Source organism: Peromyscus leucopus, chromosome 4, assembly GCF_004664715.2.
Source record: "Peromyscus leucopus breed LL Stock chromosome 4, UCI_PerLeu_2.1, whole genome shotgun sequence".
NCBI lineage: Eukaryota > Metazoa > Chordata > Mammalia > Rodentia > Cricetidae > Peromyscus > Peromyscus leucopus.
Genome location: NC_051066.1, coordinates 106,912,127 through 106,931,223, shown reverse-complemented (window position 1 = coordinate 106,931,223; position 19,097 = coordinate 106,912,127). Strand labels below are relative to the sequence as shown.

Here is a 19,097-nt window from a genome sequence, read left to right as displayed (position 1 = left end):
AAGGCATGCACCACCATGCCTGGCTTATTAAGTTTTTTTCAGGATACACAACTGTAGAGGTTTGTTTTGGTTATCCTTTCTATATATGATATGTCATAAAAGAAATCCCCTCCCTTGCCTGTAAAAAAAAACGTTTTGGAACTGGGAGTGTAGTTCAGGGGTAGATTATTTGCACAGTATGTTCAAGGCCCTGGTTTCAATCCCCTACGCCCCCAAAATATTTTTTTTTTCTTGTGACAGCTTCTTTATTAGAAGGATATTCACCTTTCAGTGTGATGGCGTCTCCAACCAGTAGTTAAGTTGAATGCTAGTTAGTAATTCTGTACCTCTGAATACCAGCTGAGCCTCTTGGTAATCATGAGTGCCACGCTATCTTTCCAAGCCTGCATTAGTAGTAACTAACTACCTGGTTCAAGTTAAGTTTCCAAGCCTGCATTGATAGTGAGTAACTACCTGGTTCAAGTTAAGGCACAGCTCATGACTAAAGTGAACTGTCTATTTGGAAAACCAAGGAACGGAACAGTCACAAACACTGTTCAACAGAAAGAAATCAGAAGAGCGATCTTGAGCTTGCTTTTGAGCCTAACTTGGGCTTAAACTGTCACTGCTCCATTCTTAGTGAACCATGGTAGCCCAGAACAAGCCCCCCCGCCACCTGACCATCAGGAGTTGATCTGATTTTACACACACACACACACACACACACACACACACACACACACACACACACACTCACACACTCCTACACACTCACTATAATGTTATACACTGCTGCTATTTTTCTTGAAGACCTTAATAATTAGGAAAGAATCTTACCTATTTGTTTTCACTTTTCTCCGGTGCTCTGCATTCCTCTGTGTGGATCCAGTCTTATGTCTTCCTCTAAGAGTGTCCTTTAACTTTTTCTGTAATTAAATCTTATGATGATGAATCCTTTCAACTTCAGTAGCTAAAGGGAAACAGAATAGGGAAACAGAATTTTTCCCATTGTTTTGTGTTTGGAGATAGGATCTCACTATGTAGTCAAGGCTGGCCTTGAACTCACTGGCTTGCTGCTTCAACCTTGCAAGTTCTGGGATACTAAATAATGTCTTAGTTATCATACTATTGCCATGAGAAAACACCTTGACCAAGGCAACTTACAGAAGAAAATTTTGAGGGCCTAACAGTTCCAGAGGGTGGGTCCCTGACCACCACAGGTGAGAGCATGGTAACAGGCAGAGTGCAGCAGCAGCAGCAGCGCTAACTCTCATCTGATCCACAGGCAAGAGGCAGAGAGACACTGGGAATGGTGTGGGGTTTTGAAACCTCCAAGCCCACCCCAGTGACACACCTCCGCCAACAAGGCCACACCTCCTAATTCTTCCTAAGTAGTTATACTAACTGGGGACCAAGTACTCAAATATATGAGTCTATGGACGCCATTCTTATTCAAACCACCATAGATAAGTATCACCACTCCCAGCTTCAACTTCATTTCTGAAAGATAATTTTTTGCCATGTATAGATTCTAGATTAATAGTTTTTTTTCCTTTCAGTATGTGAATGATGTTACTCCATTACCTTCTCATTCACATTGTTTCTGATGTTTAGGTTTTTTGTCTCAATCTTTGTTCCTGTGGATATAGGTCTTTTCTTCTCTGGCAACATGTAAGATTTCTCTCTCTCTTTCTCTTTTTTCTATTTGTGTTTTTTGAAATTATAATTTAAGCGGGGTAGTCGTGGTGCACACCTTTAATCCCAGCACTCGGGAGGCAGAGCCAGGTGGATCTCTGTGAGTTCGAGGCCAGTCTGGTCTGTAGAGCAAGATCCAGGACAGGCACCAAAACTACACAGAGAAACCCTGTCTCATAAAACAAAAACAAAAAATTAGTTCTTTTGTTTCCTAGGAAAACATCATTATACTTCTGTGTTCTTTAATCCCTGATTACTGATTTAAATTAGCTGTTATATTTGTGTTTAAAGTTTTTGGAACACAGGGACTTTAGCAGAAGAGAAGAGGCCAGGTAAGATTAGTGATTTAACTGTAGATGCTGATTGGTCAGGGTTCTTTTCTGTAATTAAACACTGTGTATTCAAATGGTTTTACTTTGTTTTTCTTTGCCTTTTGCAGTCTTTTTCTATTTTCTTTACTATGTTTTGTTTCATTGCTATATTCCAAATTCATGATTTTATCTACCACATTATCTTTCTGTGTTCTTATACTCTGTACACATTTGTCTTTCTGTTACATACTACTCATTCTCCTGGCATGTGAATGCACATATACACATATGTGGGAAGTTTTGGTGTTTTCAAAACTGTTGTCTTACATCAGATGTTGGCTTCTTTTTTAGCCGTTCAGAAGCTACTTCAGTCATGGAATGATCTCCAGCCACATTACTGAAAACAGGTACGTTTCCTGGAAAGGAAGTGCAAATGATGGAGAGTTGAAAATGGTGGTGTGAATATGGGGGGTATCTAAGTTAAGAGCATGAGCTGACTCTAGTTACAGCGTAAGAAATTCTTAGTTGTGATTCATTTGTCTTGGTGCTTTGTACTTTTGTATTTGCTTTATTTTCCTGTGATCATTTAGTAAAATGGCTTTTAAATAATAATCTGCTTCAGTCTAAAAGAAAGGAATTTTTATTCCATCCCTGGCTCAGGGAAAGCAAAATGAAACAGTATCCAACTGCAGGCAGGGAGCAGTTTTTTTTTTAACCTTTTTATTTTTTTATTTAAGTTTTTTCATTTTTATTTATTTATATATTTTTTCTATTATCAGCTTGATACAGTATAAATTCTTATCCTAATAGTGAACTGTTTCACTGAGGCCTGCCCAGTGATTGAGTAAAACCAAAACTTATTATAAGCCACAGTCATCCTAGGGTCCCTTCTGCTATGCAGCCTCCCTGGATCTGTGGGTAAGCAGCATTATTTTGAGGGGGTAAGATGAATTAAACTAAGAACCCAGCACCTTATGAAGGCTGGGGTGGTGCAGGGTTTCTGGGCATTTCCTTCTGCACCTTTGTCATGTCAGCAGTTTTCTCTGGTGGGTAGAGCAGACAGTTAGATCCTCAGTCTTCCCCCAAGTCCAGTCCAGTCTCACAGACAAACCAAACCATTTCTGTTTAAAGTGTAACTTAATTTGAATTAAGTTCTAGAAGAAAAATGAGTCATGTGCATTTGCTTTTCTAAATGCTACATGGGAAATTCCCTTGGTGCTCTTGGGAAAGCTCTCTAACTAAACTGTCTGAAGAGGGGCTGGAGAGATGGCTCAGAGGTTAGGAGCACTGGCTGCTCCTCCAGAGGTCCTGAGTTCAATTCCCAGTAACCACATGGTAGCTCACAACCATCTATAATGAGATCTGGTGCCCTCTTCTGGCCTGCAGGCAGAACACTGTATACATAATAAATAAATCTTTAAAAATAAATAAATAAATAAATAAACTGTCTGAAGGGATTGTTTAGAACACTTTGAGAAGGAGGAGGAAGTGGGAGTCTCCTCAGAGGTGAGGGAAGACGAGAGACCGGCAGTAGGCACATGGGGAGGTGGTGTGATAGGTACCATCGTAGCATCCTTCTTCTCCTCCTCCTGCCCTCCTGAAAGGTACTTAGAAGCTGGTAGCTGCTCTGTTGTCTATTGGATCTGAGTAGTCCAACCACTATGACTCCTTAAAAGCTGTATTTCTGTTATAATTTTACCTTATAAAAAATCGGGGGCAGTGCCATTGCTTGATAGCAGACTCTAGGAACTGATTTTTCAAAAAGGAGGTCTAGTAGGAAGGCATGAACTTAGCAGGAGTATAGTTCTGTCCTGGGTGCCTGATCCCCAGGGGTCACTAGGAAGAGTGAGACATCTGACCCCTTCCAAGCCAGCCAGGGACATTGAGTAGATTAGCCTTTGCCCGTCCTATAGTCACAGCACTCAGAAAGGCCTGCGATCCTGTCGTGGGACCTTGTCTAATTACATTGTGACTTGCTGCTCTAGTCCTCATCGACAGCCATTTGTCCTCTTCGGTAACCACTCGACACGAGACAACCTGACGGCTGGCAGCTTTAACTTCCCTTCTGAGGGCCACCTGGTGCGGAACACCGGTCCTGCGGGGAGCTTTGCCAAGCACATGGTGAGTGGCCAGACTGCTGCTACTTGATTAATTGTACTATCTAATAACAAGGGAGAGCTGCTGGCCAAAAGGAACCTTTTTTAGTTATTATGTTGTCTTAATCCTGAATTTGAAGTTGCTTTTACAGTGAAAAGAAGAAATTGATAACTCACAAAATATATCTTAATAAGTAGTGGGTGTGAATTTGAAAACATTTGTTTAGTGTGTGTGTGTGTGTGTGTGTGTGTGTGTGTGTGTGTGTGTGTGTGTGTGATTTGCAGAGGGGAGAGGGTCACATGTATCACAATACATGTGTGGAAGCCAGAGGACAGATTTTATGGAGCCAGTTCCTTCCTTCTGTCGTCACATGGGTTACAGGGGTTGAACTCGGGTCATTAGGCCTTATCTACTGAGCCAACCCAACCAACCTCTGATCAGTCTTTATTACATGATGGTATATTGTTTGCTATATTCTTTAAAAAGAAGCGCCGGGTGGTGGTGGTGCACACCTGTAATCCCAGCACTCAGGAGGCAGAGGCAGGTGGATCTCTGTGAGTTCGAGGCCAGCCTGGTCTACAGAGCTAGTTCACCACAGGCTCCAAAGCTACAGAGAAACCCTGTCTCGAAAAACCAAAAAATAAAAAAAAAAATAAAAAGAAGCTACTGGGTGGTGGCGGCACACGCCTTTAATCCCAGTACTCGGGAGGCAGAGGCAGGTAGATCTCTGTGAGTTCGAGGCCAGCCTAGTCTATAAAGCAAATTCTAAGACATCTAGGACAGCCTGGACTGAGAAATCATGTCTCAAAGAAAAAAAAAAAAGTAAGTGTCAGGGGCCAAGGAGATGGCTCAGTGTTTAGATCACCAAAACCCACATAAAAGCCTGACATGGTGGTTAACTATGTGTGATCCCAGCATGCCCCTGTCAGAAGGTGGGAGGCAGGAACAGGAGATTCCAGAAGCTTGAAGGTTAGCTAGCTAGCCTGGTGTATGCAGCAGCCTGTTTCAAACAAGATGGAAAAGCAGAGACCAACACCTCAAGGTTATTTAAACACATACACCATGGCATGTTTATGCTTGCACCCACATATAGGAACATGTACAAACCCCTCCCCCCTTCTCATACGCACATACAAATAAGGGGAACGTTACACTTGAATAGGGGACTCTAATGATTGTCCAAGTCTGCGCTGTCTTAGGAGAATGTTAAGTATTTTCAAATGCTTCTAACAAAGTATTTTTTTAAAACGTTGCAGGAAATTAGGAAAGCTAGAATGGTAGGTGTAGTTAGTTTTAATTAGGATTTTGAGAACACAAGACCCAAGTGAGTATGGTAGCATTTTTGGGCTGAAAACTTGAAAGCCTTGGGCCATCTCCAAGCTAGCTTGGGTTAGACGACTACCAGAATGCATGTGTATAGGATTTTATTGTCCTGTGGTCCCAGTTAGCGTTAACTGTCAACTTGACACAACATACAATCACTCAAAAATGGAGTCTCCCTTGAGTAAGTAGCTCTTTTTATCAGACGTGTGGACATGTAAGGGATTGTCTTGTTTATTAATATAGGAGAACCCAGCCCACTGTGGCAGTACCATTTCCTGGAGTAAGGGGCAATCTTGAGCTGCATAAGAAAGTCAGTTAAGCATGAGCCTGTGACCAAGCCAGAGAATGAGCCTGCAAGCATTGTCCCTCTTTGGTTTCTGCTTTAGGTTCCTGCCTTGACTTCCTTCAGTGGTAGACTGTGACCTGGAAGTATAAGCCACATGAATCTTTTCCTCCCTCAAGTGGCTTTTAGACATACAAAGGAGATGAAATTAGAACACCCCATTTTAATCTCCAGAATTGTTGGAATATATAGAAAATGCCAGAGGAGAGGCATCTCTAAAAACTGTTGACCTCATGTGTTAAATCCAAATAGAGAAGACAGAATGACTTGTGTATTCTATTTCCATGTGTATCCCATTTAAAAAGGGGTGGTGGTGGTGGTGCAGAATAGCTATACTTTTCCCTTTACCCTCCAAGTTGAACTAAATTCTCTGAACATTTGACTCTGAAAGGTGAAGAGAAAGAGGCATACAGGCTATTAAGTTCAGGACCAAAACAATGATGTAGTGGTTAAGTTTTCTCTGTAACATACATACATACACACACACACCCCCCACCCCCCCCCCCCACACACACACACACACACACACACACACACACAACACACACTGGCTACTGGGAAATGCTCACATCTATCCAGAGAACAAGAAGACAAAGTCTCATAAGACCAAAACTTGTGGATAAAAACTTCTGTGCAATACCACAGAAAAGCATCAGCCCCACCCCTGCCCTGAAAGGATGTGGGAAGAGCCTAGACCCACTCCCTCACAGACTGGAAGATAGTGAGATGTTGTTCCGCCTTAACCCTCTTCAGTGTAGTCTCAGAGGAGGCCAAGTGTCACCATGGCTTTGACACCACCCAGCCAACTCTAACAAGAAGCCACTCTTTTGGACAGAGTCCCTGAGGCCAATCAAGAATCATGACTTTCTGGGCTGGAGAGATGGCTCATGGTTAAGAGCCTCTTCCAAAGGACCCAGGTTTGATTCCCCAGCACCTACGTGGTGGCTTACAACCATCTGTAACTTAGTTCCAGTGAATCTTATGTCTGAATCTTTAGTCACAAGGCATGCAAGTGGTACAAGACATTCATTATACAAAATACTCATACACATAAAATAAAAATAAATGAAAAGAATTTTGACTCTGAAGTGTTAAAAAACAAACCCTATTCTTGGATCCATTCAAACTGCCACTCTGGGCTCTGGAAGATGGGCGAAAAAGCCACATTTAGTCCCCTCAAGTGGAAACTGTGATGAAATCCTGGGATCTGAATGTGGACTTAGGATGGATGAGAAACTTACAGGGTATGCAGTCTTAGAAGGAGTGCCACATTTTCATGGGTTTAATTTCTAGAACCCTGACAGGCTCTAATGGTAAAGAGCCAAGAAAAAAATCCTCATGGACGATGAGGCAGGTGGATAAAGTCATTTATAATATGAGAAAAGTAGTAATATAGGCCTCCTCTCCAAAATAAAAGATTTTACCGAAGTCCCATTCCACTTAGAAGAAAGGCATTCCTCTAACCTTATCACATTCTAGCCTTCCTGAGAAGCAGGGAAGAAAAAGTTAAGAAGCTCTCATGAAGGTTACAAGCACACCCAAATACTGAGACTTAATCATAAGGTTAGAGAATACCCCCTCCCCATTCTCTTAGCACCATCGCAACAGATCTGCTGTATCTGAGCAGCAGATCACCAAGAAGTTCTTAGGAAACTCAAAGACACAGACATACAGGACTACAAGAATATTAAGCCCATGGTACTTGGAGCTACAAAAAAATACTACACACAACTCAACACAGAGCCAGGTTAACATCCAGTCTTGCACTAAAGGCTTGCTTATCTCAGTCTCTATTACTTGAGTTATTGTGTCTAGCTTCAACAGACCGTTGCAAGGCGTACCAAGAGGCAAGGAAAAAATATTGGGTGAAAAGACAATTACATTAATTCTAAAGAAAAGTCAGGTCTGTTGGCAGATGTCTGTAGTCCCATCACTCAGGAGGTTGGGGAAGGAAAATCACAAGTTCAAAGCTAGCTTGAACAGCATAGCAACACTCTTGTCTCAAGGGGTGGGAGGATGGTAATATATAACCTTCAAAATCAGATAGCACTCATTTTTATAAATGTTCAATATAACTTTTTATTATTGTTATTTGCAATATAAGATGGAGCCCAGTGTCTTAAGAATACTAAGCAACTGTTCTATCTTTGAGCTATAGCCCTAGACCTGGAGAGAGAATTTGAAATAAACATAATTAATAGTTAAGACTCCGATGCAAAAAATAGACATTTAAGAATAGATGAGTAAGCAGAGAATTAGAAACTCTAAGAAAGAATCAAAAGTAAATGCCAGAAATCAGAAACATTGTAACATAAATGAGAAATGTGTTTGATGCTAGACTAGACATACCAAGAACTCATTCTTGACCTTGAAGATAGATCATTTCCCAGGCTGATGAGATGGCTCAATGCCGGGGGTGGGATGGGAAGTTTGCTAAGCTAGGCAACCTGAGTTCAATCCTTGGAACCCATAGGATAGAAAGAGACAGCTGATTCCCCACACAATGTCCAGGCATGTGTACACACACATGCTCACACATGCACACACTTGCACACTCAAACGCAGAAAATAAATTTGATTAAAATAATAAAGGCTTGGGGCCTAGAGAGATGGCTCAGAGGTTAAAAGCACTGACTGCTCTTCCAGAGGTCCTGAGTTCAATTCCAGCAACCACATGGTGGCTCACAATCATCTGTAATGAGCTCTGCATACATGCAAGCAGAACCCTGTATACATAATAAATAAATAAATCTCTTTTAAAAAGCCTCTAAAGTTAAAATGTAAAGAGAAAAAACAATGAGCAGAAAGCAGGTCTATTCTAACTCTAATCTGCTTCTGTGCCACCTGTGGGTGATTTAAAAATTAATAAGTGCCACATAAAATGTGCAGACTCATAACAAAAGCAGTTTCATGTTCTATTACAAAATTCTGTTGTCATTGCAGAAAAATGCCTTGTGGGGCTGGAGAGATGGCTTTTTAGTTAAGAGTACTGGCTGTTCTCCAGAGGACCCAGGTTCAGTTTCTAGCAGGTGGCTCCCAATTTCTCTAACTCTGGTTCTTGGGGATCCGATGCCAACAGGTGGCCTCCATGGGCACTGAATACATAAGTGGTGCACAGACACACCTGCAAGCAGAGCATCCATGCACAGACACACCTGCAAGCAGAGCATCCATGCACAGACACACCTGCAAGCAGAGCATCCATGCACAGACACACCTGCAAGCAGAGCATCCATGCACAGACACACCTGCAAGCAGAGCATCCACGGCACAGACACACCTGCAAGCAAAGCATCCATGCACAGACACACCTGCAAGCAAAGCATCCACGGCACAGACACACCTGCAAGCAGAGCATCCATGCACAGACACACCTGCAAGCAGAGCATCCATGCACAGACACACCTGCAAGCAGAGCATCCACGGCACAGACACACCTGCAAGCAGAGCATCCACGGCACAGACACACCTGCAAGCAGAGCATCCATGCACATGAAGAGAGTGAAGAAAAATGTCGGTGTCTGCTGTAGCTCCATTAGACTAAAACGGAAAGAGGGAATACTTGTAAACATTTAGCTGTTTTCTATAGTGTCCTAATTTCCATTCTTTTATGATTGATTTGTTTGTTTTTGGTTTGTCCTTTGAGACAAGGTCTCATGTAGCCTAGACTGACCTTGAACTCAATATGTTCAAGGGCTGAAGATGACCCTGAACCCTCCCAAGATCATAGACACAGACCACCACACCAGCATTCCTTGATGGTTTTTATTTGTTTACATTTTTATAGTAAACATTCATATTCATATTCATTGAGTCTGAACTTGATTATTGTGTGTGCGCAGGGGAGTGCAGGTGTTATTGGCAGTAGAGGCTTAGTAACACCTGGAGCTGGAGTGACGGGTGGTTGTGAGCTGCTGATGTCGAGTTCTGGAAACCCAACTCCTATCCTTTGCGAGAGCCGTCAGTACACACTCCTAACTGCTGAGCCCAGCTGGTTCCACTCTACCTTACGTTTCTGAGGCAATCTTTCTTTGAGCCTGGAGCTTGCTGACTTGGCTAGACTGGCTGGCAGCAAGCTTCAGGGATCCTCCTGTCTCTGTTAGATGCCCCACGATGTCTCCTTGTTACTTTTTTTTTAAAGGTTTATTGATTTCTTATGTATACAGTGTTCTGCCTGCATGTGTCCCTGCAGGCCAGAAGAGGGCACCAGATCTAATTGCAAGTGGTTGTGAGCCACCATGTGGGTGCTGGGAATTGAATTCAGGACCTCTGGAAGAGCAGTGAGTGCTCTTAACCACTGGGCCATCTCTCCAGCCCTTGTTTACATTTTTATTTATTTATTTTAGTATATGTGTGTGCATTCATGGGAATAGGTTCTGTACTTACACCATGTGGGTCCAGTGCATCCAACAGTATAAGTTGTCAGGCTTACAAACAGGCACCTTTACCTGCTGAGATACCTTACTGGCCAGCCCTCCTTTACTTTGGGCTTTTTTTTTTTTTTTTTGGTTCTTTTAGATCTATTTTATTTTGTGTATATGAATGTTTTTCCTTCGTGTGTACCATCTGTGACTGGTGCCTGCAGAGATGCTTGTGAGCCACTGTGTGTGTGTGTTCTGGAAACCAAAGCTGTCTCTTCTGGAAGAACAGATGCCGTAACTGGGCCATCTCTGCAGCCCCATCTTTGTTTTTGAAGACAGCATTTTTGCATTTTGTGTTTGATACCTTAGGAACACTTGATGAATATAAATTTCTCTCTCTCTTTTTATTTGTATGGATGTTTTGCATGCATGTGTATCTGTGTACCATTTGCCTACCTGGTGCCTACAGAGACCAGGCCAGAAGAGGGCATCAGATCCCCTGCAACTGGAGTTACAGATGGTTGTGAACTGTCCATGTGGGTGCTGAGAATTGAACCCCTGTCTTCTGGAATAGCAGCCAATGCTCTTAACCACTGAGCCATCTCTCCAGCCCCAAACATGCAGAGATGAAGTTCAAAGGAAGTTGGGAATTTGTAGCTGTCCCCTTATGTCCCTGTGTCATGTGGGCCATGTGAATTCTCTGAATTCTCTGGGCTGAATGATAATGGCAGCCCAGACCCAAACACATTGCCTGCTTTTTCCTCATGAGGTGTAAATTCATTAGTATCCTGGGCTGACTACCCAACATCAACTTCACAGTGTAGCCAAAGTGGGGAAAACAGCTGTGAACACAGAGGGCTGATGATAGGGCTTAGCAGCTCAAGTCGACTGCTGCCCAGCCTGACGATCCAAGTTCGATCCCTGTATTCTGGTTTTTTTTTTTTTTTTTTTTTTCTGTTGTGATAAAACACTGAGCAGTGGTCTGGAGAGATGGCTCAGTGGTTAAGAGCACTGGCTGTTCTTCCAGATGATCTGAGTTGGATTCCCAGCAACCACATGGAGATTCAGCACTGCCTATAATTGTAGTTCCAGGAGTTCCTAGGCCTCTGGCTTCTGGCTTCCTAAGGTACTGCACTCATACATACATACTCCCACATAGATAAGATACACATGCACATGCACAATTAATAAATAATAAAAGTAAATCTTTATTTAAAAACAAAAAACACTGAACAAGCCTTTAATCCCAGCACTTGGGAGGCAGAGACAGGCAGATCTCTCAGTTCGAGGTCAGCCTGGTCTACAGAGCAAGTTCCAGGACAGCCAGGGCTACACAGAGAAAGCCTGTCTCAAAAACAAACAAACAAAAACACTGACCAAAGCAATTTAGAGAGGGAAAGGATTTATTTGACTTATACTTTGAGATCACAGTTCCTCATTAAGTGAAGCTGGGACAGGAACTCAAGCCGGAAGTTGAAGTGGAGACTCTGGAGAGCACTGCTTGCTGATCTCCTCACATGCTTAGCTAGCTTTCTTACACAGCCTAAGACCACTGCCCACAGTAGGATGGACTCTCTTCTCTCTGCTAGTGGTTCCCCTACAGACATGCCCCACAGGCCAATCTAATCTTTGCAGTCCCTCGATTGAGACTCTCTTCCCAGGTGAGTTTAGGCTGTGTCAGACTGACAGTTAAAGATAACCAGGACACCCCTGAATTCATGTGGTGAAAGAGGAAAACCAACTCCAAAACTGTTGTCTGAATTTCACTATAGTATACCGGTATGTACCTCTCACACAAGTAAATAAATATAAATAAAATCAAACTTAAAATGAATACATAATACTGTTGTTTAAATCAAATTAAGTAGTCTTTGTCTTAAAAAATTAAATCAGTTTCAGTTAAATAAACTTTATTTCATTAACTATTTGTTTTTTGTTTCTCCAGCATCACATGTCTAAGTTTCTTTTTTTTTTTTTTTTTTTTGACTTTTCGAGACAGGGTTTCTCTGTGTTTTGGAGCCTGTCCTGGATCTCGATTTGTAGATCAGGCTTCGACAGACACTGGCAATTCACAGCTCCACTGCCTCGGCTCACCCGCTTGGCCAAGTGTGCTCCTTTTTAAAAGTTGGATTATTGTGTGTATGTTCATGAAGTGGGATGGGGCTATGCATGTGCCTCGGCACCTGAGTGGAGGCCAGAGGACAACCTTGTGCAGTCTGTTCTCTCTCTCCATCTCTGCATGGGTCTTGGGAAGGAAGTCAGATGGCCGGGCTTGTGAGGTGAGCGTGTTACTCACTGAGCCAACTCACCAGCTCCTAGTACATTCATCTTCCTTTCCCTCTGATACTCAGGTCGCCCAGTGTGTCTCACCAAAGGGGCCTCTGGCGTGTTCAAGGACATACTTTTTTGGTGCTACTCATGTTCCGTACTTGGGTAAGTCCCTATAAATACTTAATGGTTCCTCCCGCGAAGGAGAAGTTAACACACAATTTACTAATTTATGCAAAATACATCTTGTGGGCCTTGACCCCCTTCCTGATTGCAACTTGAGAACTGATGCGTCTAACTCGTTCCTCACAGAATGCGTTTTGGGAGAGAAACCTTTGGTTCATCCTATAGTTTGAGGTCTAGCCGTGTGTGCCCTGCGCTCAGTGTCAGAAGAAAGGCGAAGATTACTGAGGCTTAGTTGGAGATAGCAGGGGATGTGGGCGACAGTGTGACTTTGGGTAACATGGCTGAAGTCTGCCTAATTGCTTTTGTGAGAAGAGGGAGAATTGGCCGTGATAGGACACCCCATAGCTGAGGACCTGCGGCCATGTCCTTCAGGAAGGCTGGCTGAGCACAAGGACCTTGCTTGCTGGGGTACTCTGAAGCTTCAGGTATCCAAAGAGACATGGGGAAAACTTGTGAATTGAGTGTGGCTCCCAGCATTGCTTCCCAAAGGTCAGTACATCCGAAGCCATTGATACAGAAATCAGGAAACTCTAGAAAGAAAAATTACTTAGGTCAGATTAGGAAATACAGGGGAGGGGGAAGCAGAACCTCAATGTTAATTTTTTTCTAAAATTCAAAACATCCGAGAGCCTAAGATTCTGTGGAATGAGTTGAAAAACGGACAGGGAGTCAAAGTTCAAGAAGATAGGGGAAACGCCACCATGGCCCACTGATGTCTGTGCAGATGCTGTGTGTAACTTCAAAGGAAACCTTTCCCTTTCCAGGTGACGAAGACAAGCTGCCCAGGACAACTGAACAAATGTAAGTCCTGTGCTAGTTTTATTTCTTCTCTCGAAAATGAGTTTTTCTCTGTGGCTCTCCTGCTTCCCCTTGAGTGATTAGGATGCCTGCTAATGAGGAGACATTGCTGTGCATTTTCCAGTCAAGCCTCAGACGTCTCAGCTGGAACCTAGGCCAGAGGACTTTGCAAGCTTTGCCATCTACTCCTCCCTCTGGACCTCCTCCCAGACTTCCTGTGTGTGCTCCCATACATTTAAATGAGATAACTTCCTTTTATACACAGTAAAACATGTTCAATTGAGTTTTTTACCAAAACAAAACATTCTGCAGTTCCTTGGGAAAATCTGTTATCTCATCTGGTCTGAAGAGTGTTTCCTCTGGACTTGACATTCAGGCTTGTAGAACAAAGCTGTGTTCTAAATATCATCTGTGTAACTTTAGAGAGGCCCTACTTAGTATTGACTTCCTTCCCTTTACATAAAGGAGGAACAAAGGTATCCTCTTCACCCGAGTGCCCACCATAACTGTGAGTTCTAAACCACTTCTTTCAAAGGCCAGCAGGGATTGGCCACAAATAGTTGTCTATAGATCACTGCTGTGGTGGACCAGTCCCCACACTTATTTACTCCAGGAACTCTTGAGAAATGAGGGATAAGAGACTTAGTTAGAAATAGAGAGGAGAGGAACAGAGAGAAAACACAGGATAGACTCGGGTGGGCCTGGATCCTTATCCACCAGCCCAGAACTTTACTCCAAAGGTCTTTTATAACAATGCCAAGGGGTAGAGCAAAAGACCTCCACCTTGCTAGTTACAGTCACCTGGTACCCAGGCCCATGGTCCAGTCAACCTCTTATGCAGTCCTGCTGGGTATAGCCACTAGGAAACCTAGTGGGCTCCAGCACAATGCACAGTGAGCTAGGTTTCTGTGTATGAGGGTAATCTGGCTGCAGCATTCCTGTTGAATATCAGGGTTGCTTTGGTTTTTTTTTTTTTTTTTTTTTTTTTTTTGGTGGTTTTGTTTTTTTGTTTTGTTTTGTTTTGTTTTTGTTTGTTTGTTTTTTGGTTTTTCGAGAGAGGGCTTCTCTGTGTAGCTTTGCGCCTTTCCTGGAACGCACTCTGTAGCCCAGGCTGGCCTTGAAATCACAGAGATCCGCCTGCCTCTTCAGGGTTGCTTTGGTTAGTCTGCCTGGTTAGACAGTGCCATCCCCTTCCTATAAAGGCTGTATACTCTGCAAAATTATGACTTCCCTCTCCAGTTGGAAGGGAGTGATAGTCAGTCCAGGGAGCACAAGTATTGCACTCTCCTGTTAGACTCTCCAAACAAGTTCTCAAAGACCATGCATTGGTCATAGTGAAGCTTCTCCAACAACAGACATGAGGCACTACCCATGACATTGCTGACTGCATGTGACAGTCTGCTTACTGTACATGACTTTCTGCTCACTACATTTCTTTTTCTTGAGACATGGTTGTATTAGTTACTTTCCTTGTCACTGTGATAAAATACCTGGCCAAAACATAAAAATTAAAAAGAGAGAGGGAGCAAGATATCTCAGCAAGTAATAGTGCTCACTGCCAAGCCTGTGGTCCCTGGAATCCAGAGAGAAGGAGAGAACCAACTCTCTTGAGTTGTTCTCTGACCTTTACATGCATATGGTGCCCTGTTGTGTGACACTGTTCCTGGGAGACACAAATAAACATGTACTCACTTTACCACAAAAGTTCAACTTGGTAAGCCAGTTTGTTTATTGAGATTACTTATAGAAGCATGGATGACTCCTAAACAGCTAGAGCTGGGTCACTGACTGCCCATTCCAGCCTGGGTGATAAAGCTCAACAGATTGGAGAGTCTCCTCAGTAGCCCTGAGGACACATAACCCTGGAGATAGAGAGGCCTTGTGCACTGGTCAGTTTCAAGGACTTCTGAGACTTAACAAGTTGTTTACTCTCTGAGTCTTCATCAACTTTTCTTTAGAATTTCCTGTCTTGCCCAGGACTCAGATGCAGAGGCAGGTGGATCTCTGGGTTCAAGGCCAACCTGGTGTAGAGACTGAGCTCCGGGACAGCCAGGGCTACACAAAGAAACTGTCTCAAAAAGCCAAAAAAATAAAATTAAAAAATAAAAAACCAAAAAAATAAATAAAGAGAATAAAATTTAAAAATAGAATTCCCTGAGTTGATGAGCATTCCCTCTAGGATTGACTATTTCATATTGCTATACAACATGGGTGCAGGCTGCATACCCTCCCATATACAAATCAATCAATAAATGTTTTTTAAATGAAAAATAAAAGGGCCAGCAATGACTTAACAGGTTAAAAGCACTTTTTGAGCAAGCTGAATGACCTGAATTCTATTCCCAGAACCCACAAAAATCTGGATGCCATGGCTTGCCTCTGTAATTCCAGTATTCCTCTGTCAAGAATGGAAGCAGAGACAGAGGAAGTGCCTAGAGGCTCATGGGCCAACTAGCAGAGCATACACAGAGCATAACTGACTACCAAAAGTTGTCTGTAAGCAGACGTTCCCTCCCTCCTACCCTTTCCTCAATAACCACTCAGAGGCTTAATATTACTTATAAATGCTTGGCTGGTAACTCAGGCTTATTATTATCTCTTACACTTAAATTAACCCATGTTTCTTATCTATGCTTTTCCACGAGGTTCATGGCTTGTTACCTTATTTTCTACATGTCTTGCTTCCTTGGTAGCTGGCTGGTGTCTGCTCTACCCCGCCCTTCTCCTTGTATCTCCATTTGGCTTTCCTACCCAGCCTTATTCTGCCTGGCTATAAGCCAAAACAGCTTTATTTATCAACCAATGAGAACAACATATTCACAGCATACAGAAAGACTACCCCACAGCATTTCTCCCATTCTGTCTAATCAAAAAGGAAGGTTTTCATTTTAACATAGTAAAATTACATATAACAAAACAGTTATTAAGCAAGAATTACAGTTACAATATCTAGTATATTTGTATTTGGCAAAATTAAAGAAAATATTGTATCATCCATCCTGTCTTTGTAAGTCTAAAGTCTCATATCTAATTTACCTTTTATCATAACTCAGAAAATTTATAATTATAACTATATAGTCTTCAACTCTATTAAAGACCCCCAAAGTATATAATATTACCTGAGTAAACAGGAAGTGCATTGCAAGCAACTTCCAAAACTCTACAAATGACAAAGACATCTGACATCTGGACAGTCCCCCAAAGTTCTTCTGTAACATTGGGCATCTATCTTTAGCCTATAGGCCTAGAGTCTCTGGCAGACTTCAGTGAAGGAGGAAATTTGAAGGACTATATCCCACCTATATTGGCAAAGTTCATCAGTTGCTTTTCTCTGTGTGTTACAAAATGTCTGGCAGTTTCTTCTTTGAAGCAGGAGCCCTGAAGGAGCATCCCCACTTTGTGTTGGCAAAGTTCAGGGGTCACTTTCCTATGGGTCCTGTATGTCCAGTTTCAATCAGTCCAGACTTTGTAGCTGAAGTTTTCCTGTGTCCTACCCAGTTCGCAGCTGCTCAGACCCAAGTAAACACACAGAGGCTTATATTAATTAAAACTGCTTGGCTATTAGCTCAGGCTTACTACTAACTAGCTCTTACACTTAAACTCAGCCCATTATTGTTAATCTATATGTTGCCACATGTTCCGTGGCTTTACCTGTGTGTCATTACATGCTGCTCCCTGGAGAACAGGCTGGCATCTTCCCTGACTCAGCCTTCCTCTTCCCAGAATTCTCCTTCTCTGCTTATCCTGCCTATACTTCCTGCCTGGCTACTGGCCAGTCAGCATTTTATTTATCAACCAATCAGAGCAACACACATTCACAGCATACAGAAAGACATCCACAGCACAGGCAAGAGCAATTTCTTGCCCAAATGGCTAGCCTTGCCACATTGTAAGCAAACTCCATAAGGAGTTTCTGCGATGCCCATCATCCTCTTTTAAGTAATTGGTGCTGCCAGGAGCAGACATTCCTCACTGTTGTGAATAGTCTTAAGTTCTTAAAACACTTTAAATGCCATATTCTGTAGGTCTTTGAAATATTTGAAGATTACCTATGTAATTGAAATATATCTTTGTATACCTAGAAAACCTAACTAATATGGCTATAAGTTTGACTATTTTAAATGACTATTAATCTGATTTTTAATTATACATTACATTTTTAAATGAGCTGCGTAAATATAATATCTTAAACAAGAGTAGAAATATACATACAGGTACCAGATGGTGGTGGTACACTGTAGCTAGAGTTTTCCTGCCTTGCCCACAGTCAGGACAAATCTTTGTCACCCGCCAGTCCCACAGCCGCTCAGACCCAACCAAGTAAACACAGAGGCTTATATTGCTTACAAACTGTATGGCCATGGCAGGCTTCTTGCTAACTGTTCTTATAGCTTAAATTAATCCATTTCCATAAATCTATACCTTGCCATGTGGCTCATGGCTTACACGCATCTTCACATGCTGCTTGTCCTGGCAGCGGCTGGCAGTGACTCCTTCTGCCTTCCTGTTCTTTCTTTTCTCCTCTCTGTTAGTCCCGCCTATACTTCCTGCCCAGCCACTGGCCAATCAGTGTTTTATTTATTGACCAATCAGAGCAACACATTTGCCATACAGAACATCCCACAACACCTTTAATCCCAGAACTTGGGAGGCAGAGGCAGGCAGATCTCTGTGAGTTCAAGGTCACCCTGTGCTACAGAGTGAGTTCCAGGAAAGGTGCAAAGCTAACAGAGAAACCCTGTCTCGAAAAACCAAATATGTGTGTGTGTGTGTGTGTATGTATGTACATACATATATACAGTATAACAAAATTAACTTTAAATTTGTATCAATAAACTAAAATCCATACCAATGTAAAATTTTTTGAGATTAACAATTGCTTTTAGGATTAAAGTTGTTTGAATAATCTACCCTTCTTTTTTCATCATAATAATCTACCCTTTACCCCATCATTTTTATGTCATATCCCCCTTTCTTCTTTAGAAAGAGATTGACTGTGACCATTAACAATTTTTAACCAATCCCCTTTAAATGAAAACAAACATTCATAAACAATATTTTAGGAATTTGGGCATGGTTCTCTAGACTACTTCTTGCTGATTGGGGGTGCTGCTAATCTTAAGGGAACCCTGAGAAAACTTGAGATAATGGCCAAGTCCTGGGAAGATCAGCTATAACCTTTGTTGATAGATATCACATGTCAAGGTTCAGAAGGTCCCTTGATTAAATCTGGTTCATCTTAACCTGGAACAAATCCACAGCCTCTTGTTTCCTGTGGAAACAAAAGCAAAACCACTTCTCCAAAGCAGTGCATCTTTTAAGCTCCATTTTACAAATATACTTTTTGACTACTATTTTAGTTAAGGCATTCTTAAAATATCTAGGCTGGTGTATCTCATCAGTCCTTCTGTCAGTCCCAGGTCTCTCAGCAGCTGTTTGCTTGTTAGCATTCAAAACATTCAGAATCAGCACAACACTGCACAGAGTCTAGACTCCCTGTGTGTTTCCCATTTCATCATGGCTTATTCTTTTTTATATTACTTTACCTCTCTCTTTAAAGACTACTATTTTTAAACTATTCATTTTTTATGACAATACCATTTTCTTAAGCCTATGCACATTTTTTCAAACATACTGTGACCCATTTAGAGGCCTTTTTTGTTTGAATCTGTTTCTATTGTGTATCTTTAACCCTTTTTATGAGCAAAAGCTAAATCTGCCACGCAGGTGCGTGGC

At 42.2% G+C, this 19,097-nt stretch overlaps 1 protein-coding gene across 3 annotated transcripts in view; it reads left to right on the top strand.

Moving 5' to 3' along the window:
• C4H20orf194 (chromosome 4 C20orf194 homolog) overlaps positions 1 to 19,097 on the top strand; it is a 139,872-nt gene that overhangs the window by 38,411 nt on the left and 82,364 nt on the right. For all 3 annotated transcript variants that reach the window (XM_028878583.2, XM_028878582.2, XM_028878584.2), the window contains exons 9-12: positions 2,337 to 2,392; positions 3,971 to 4,106; positions 12,461 to 12,542; positions 13,328 to 13,364. In XM_028878583.2, the coding sequence (XP_028734416.1) occupies positions 2,337 to 2,392; positions 3,971 to 4,106; positions 12,461 to 12,542; positions 13,328 to 13,364 (311 nt within the window). The remainder of the gene's footprint in view (positions 1 to 2,336; positions 2,393 to 3,970; positions 4,107 to 12,460; positions 12,543 to 13,327; positions 13,365 to 19,097) is intronic.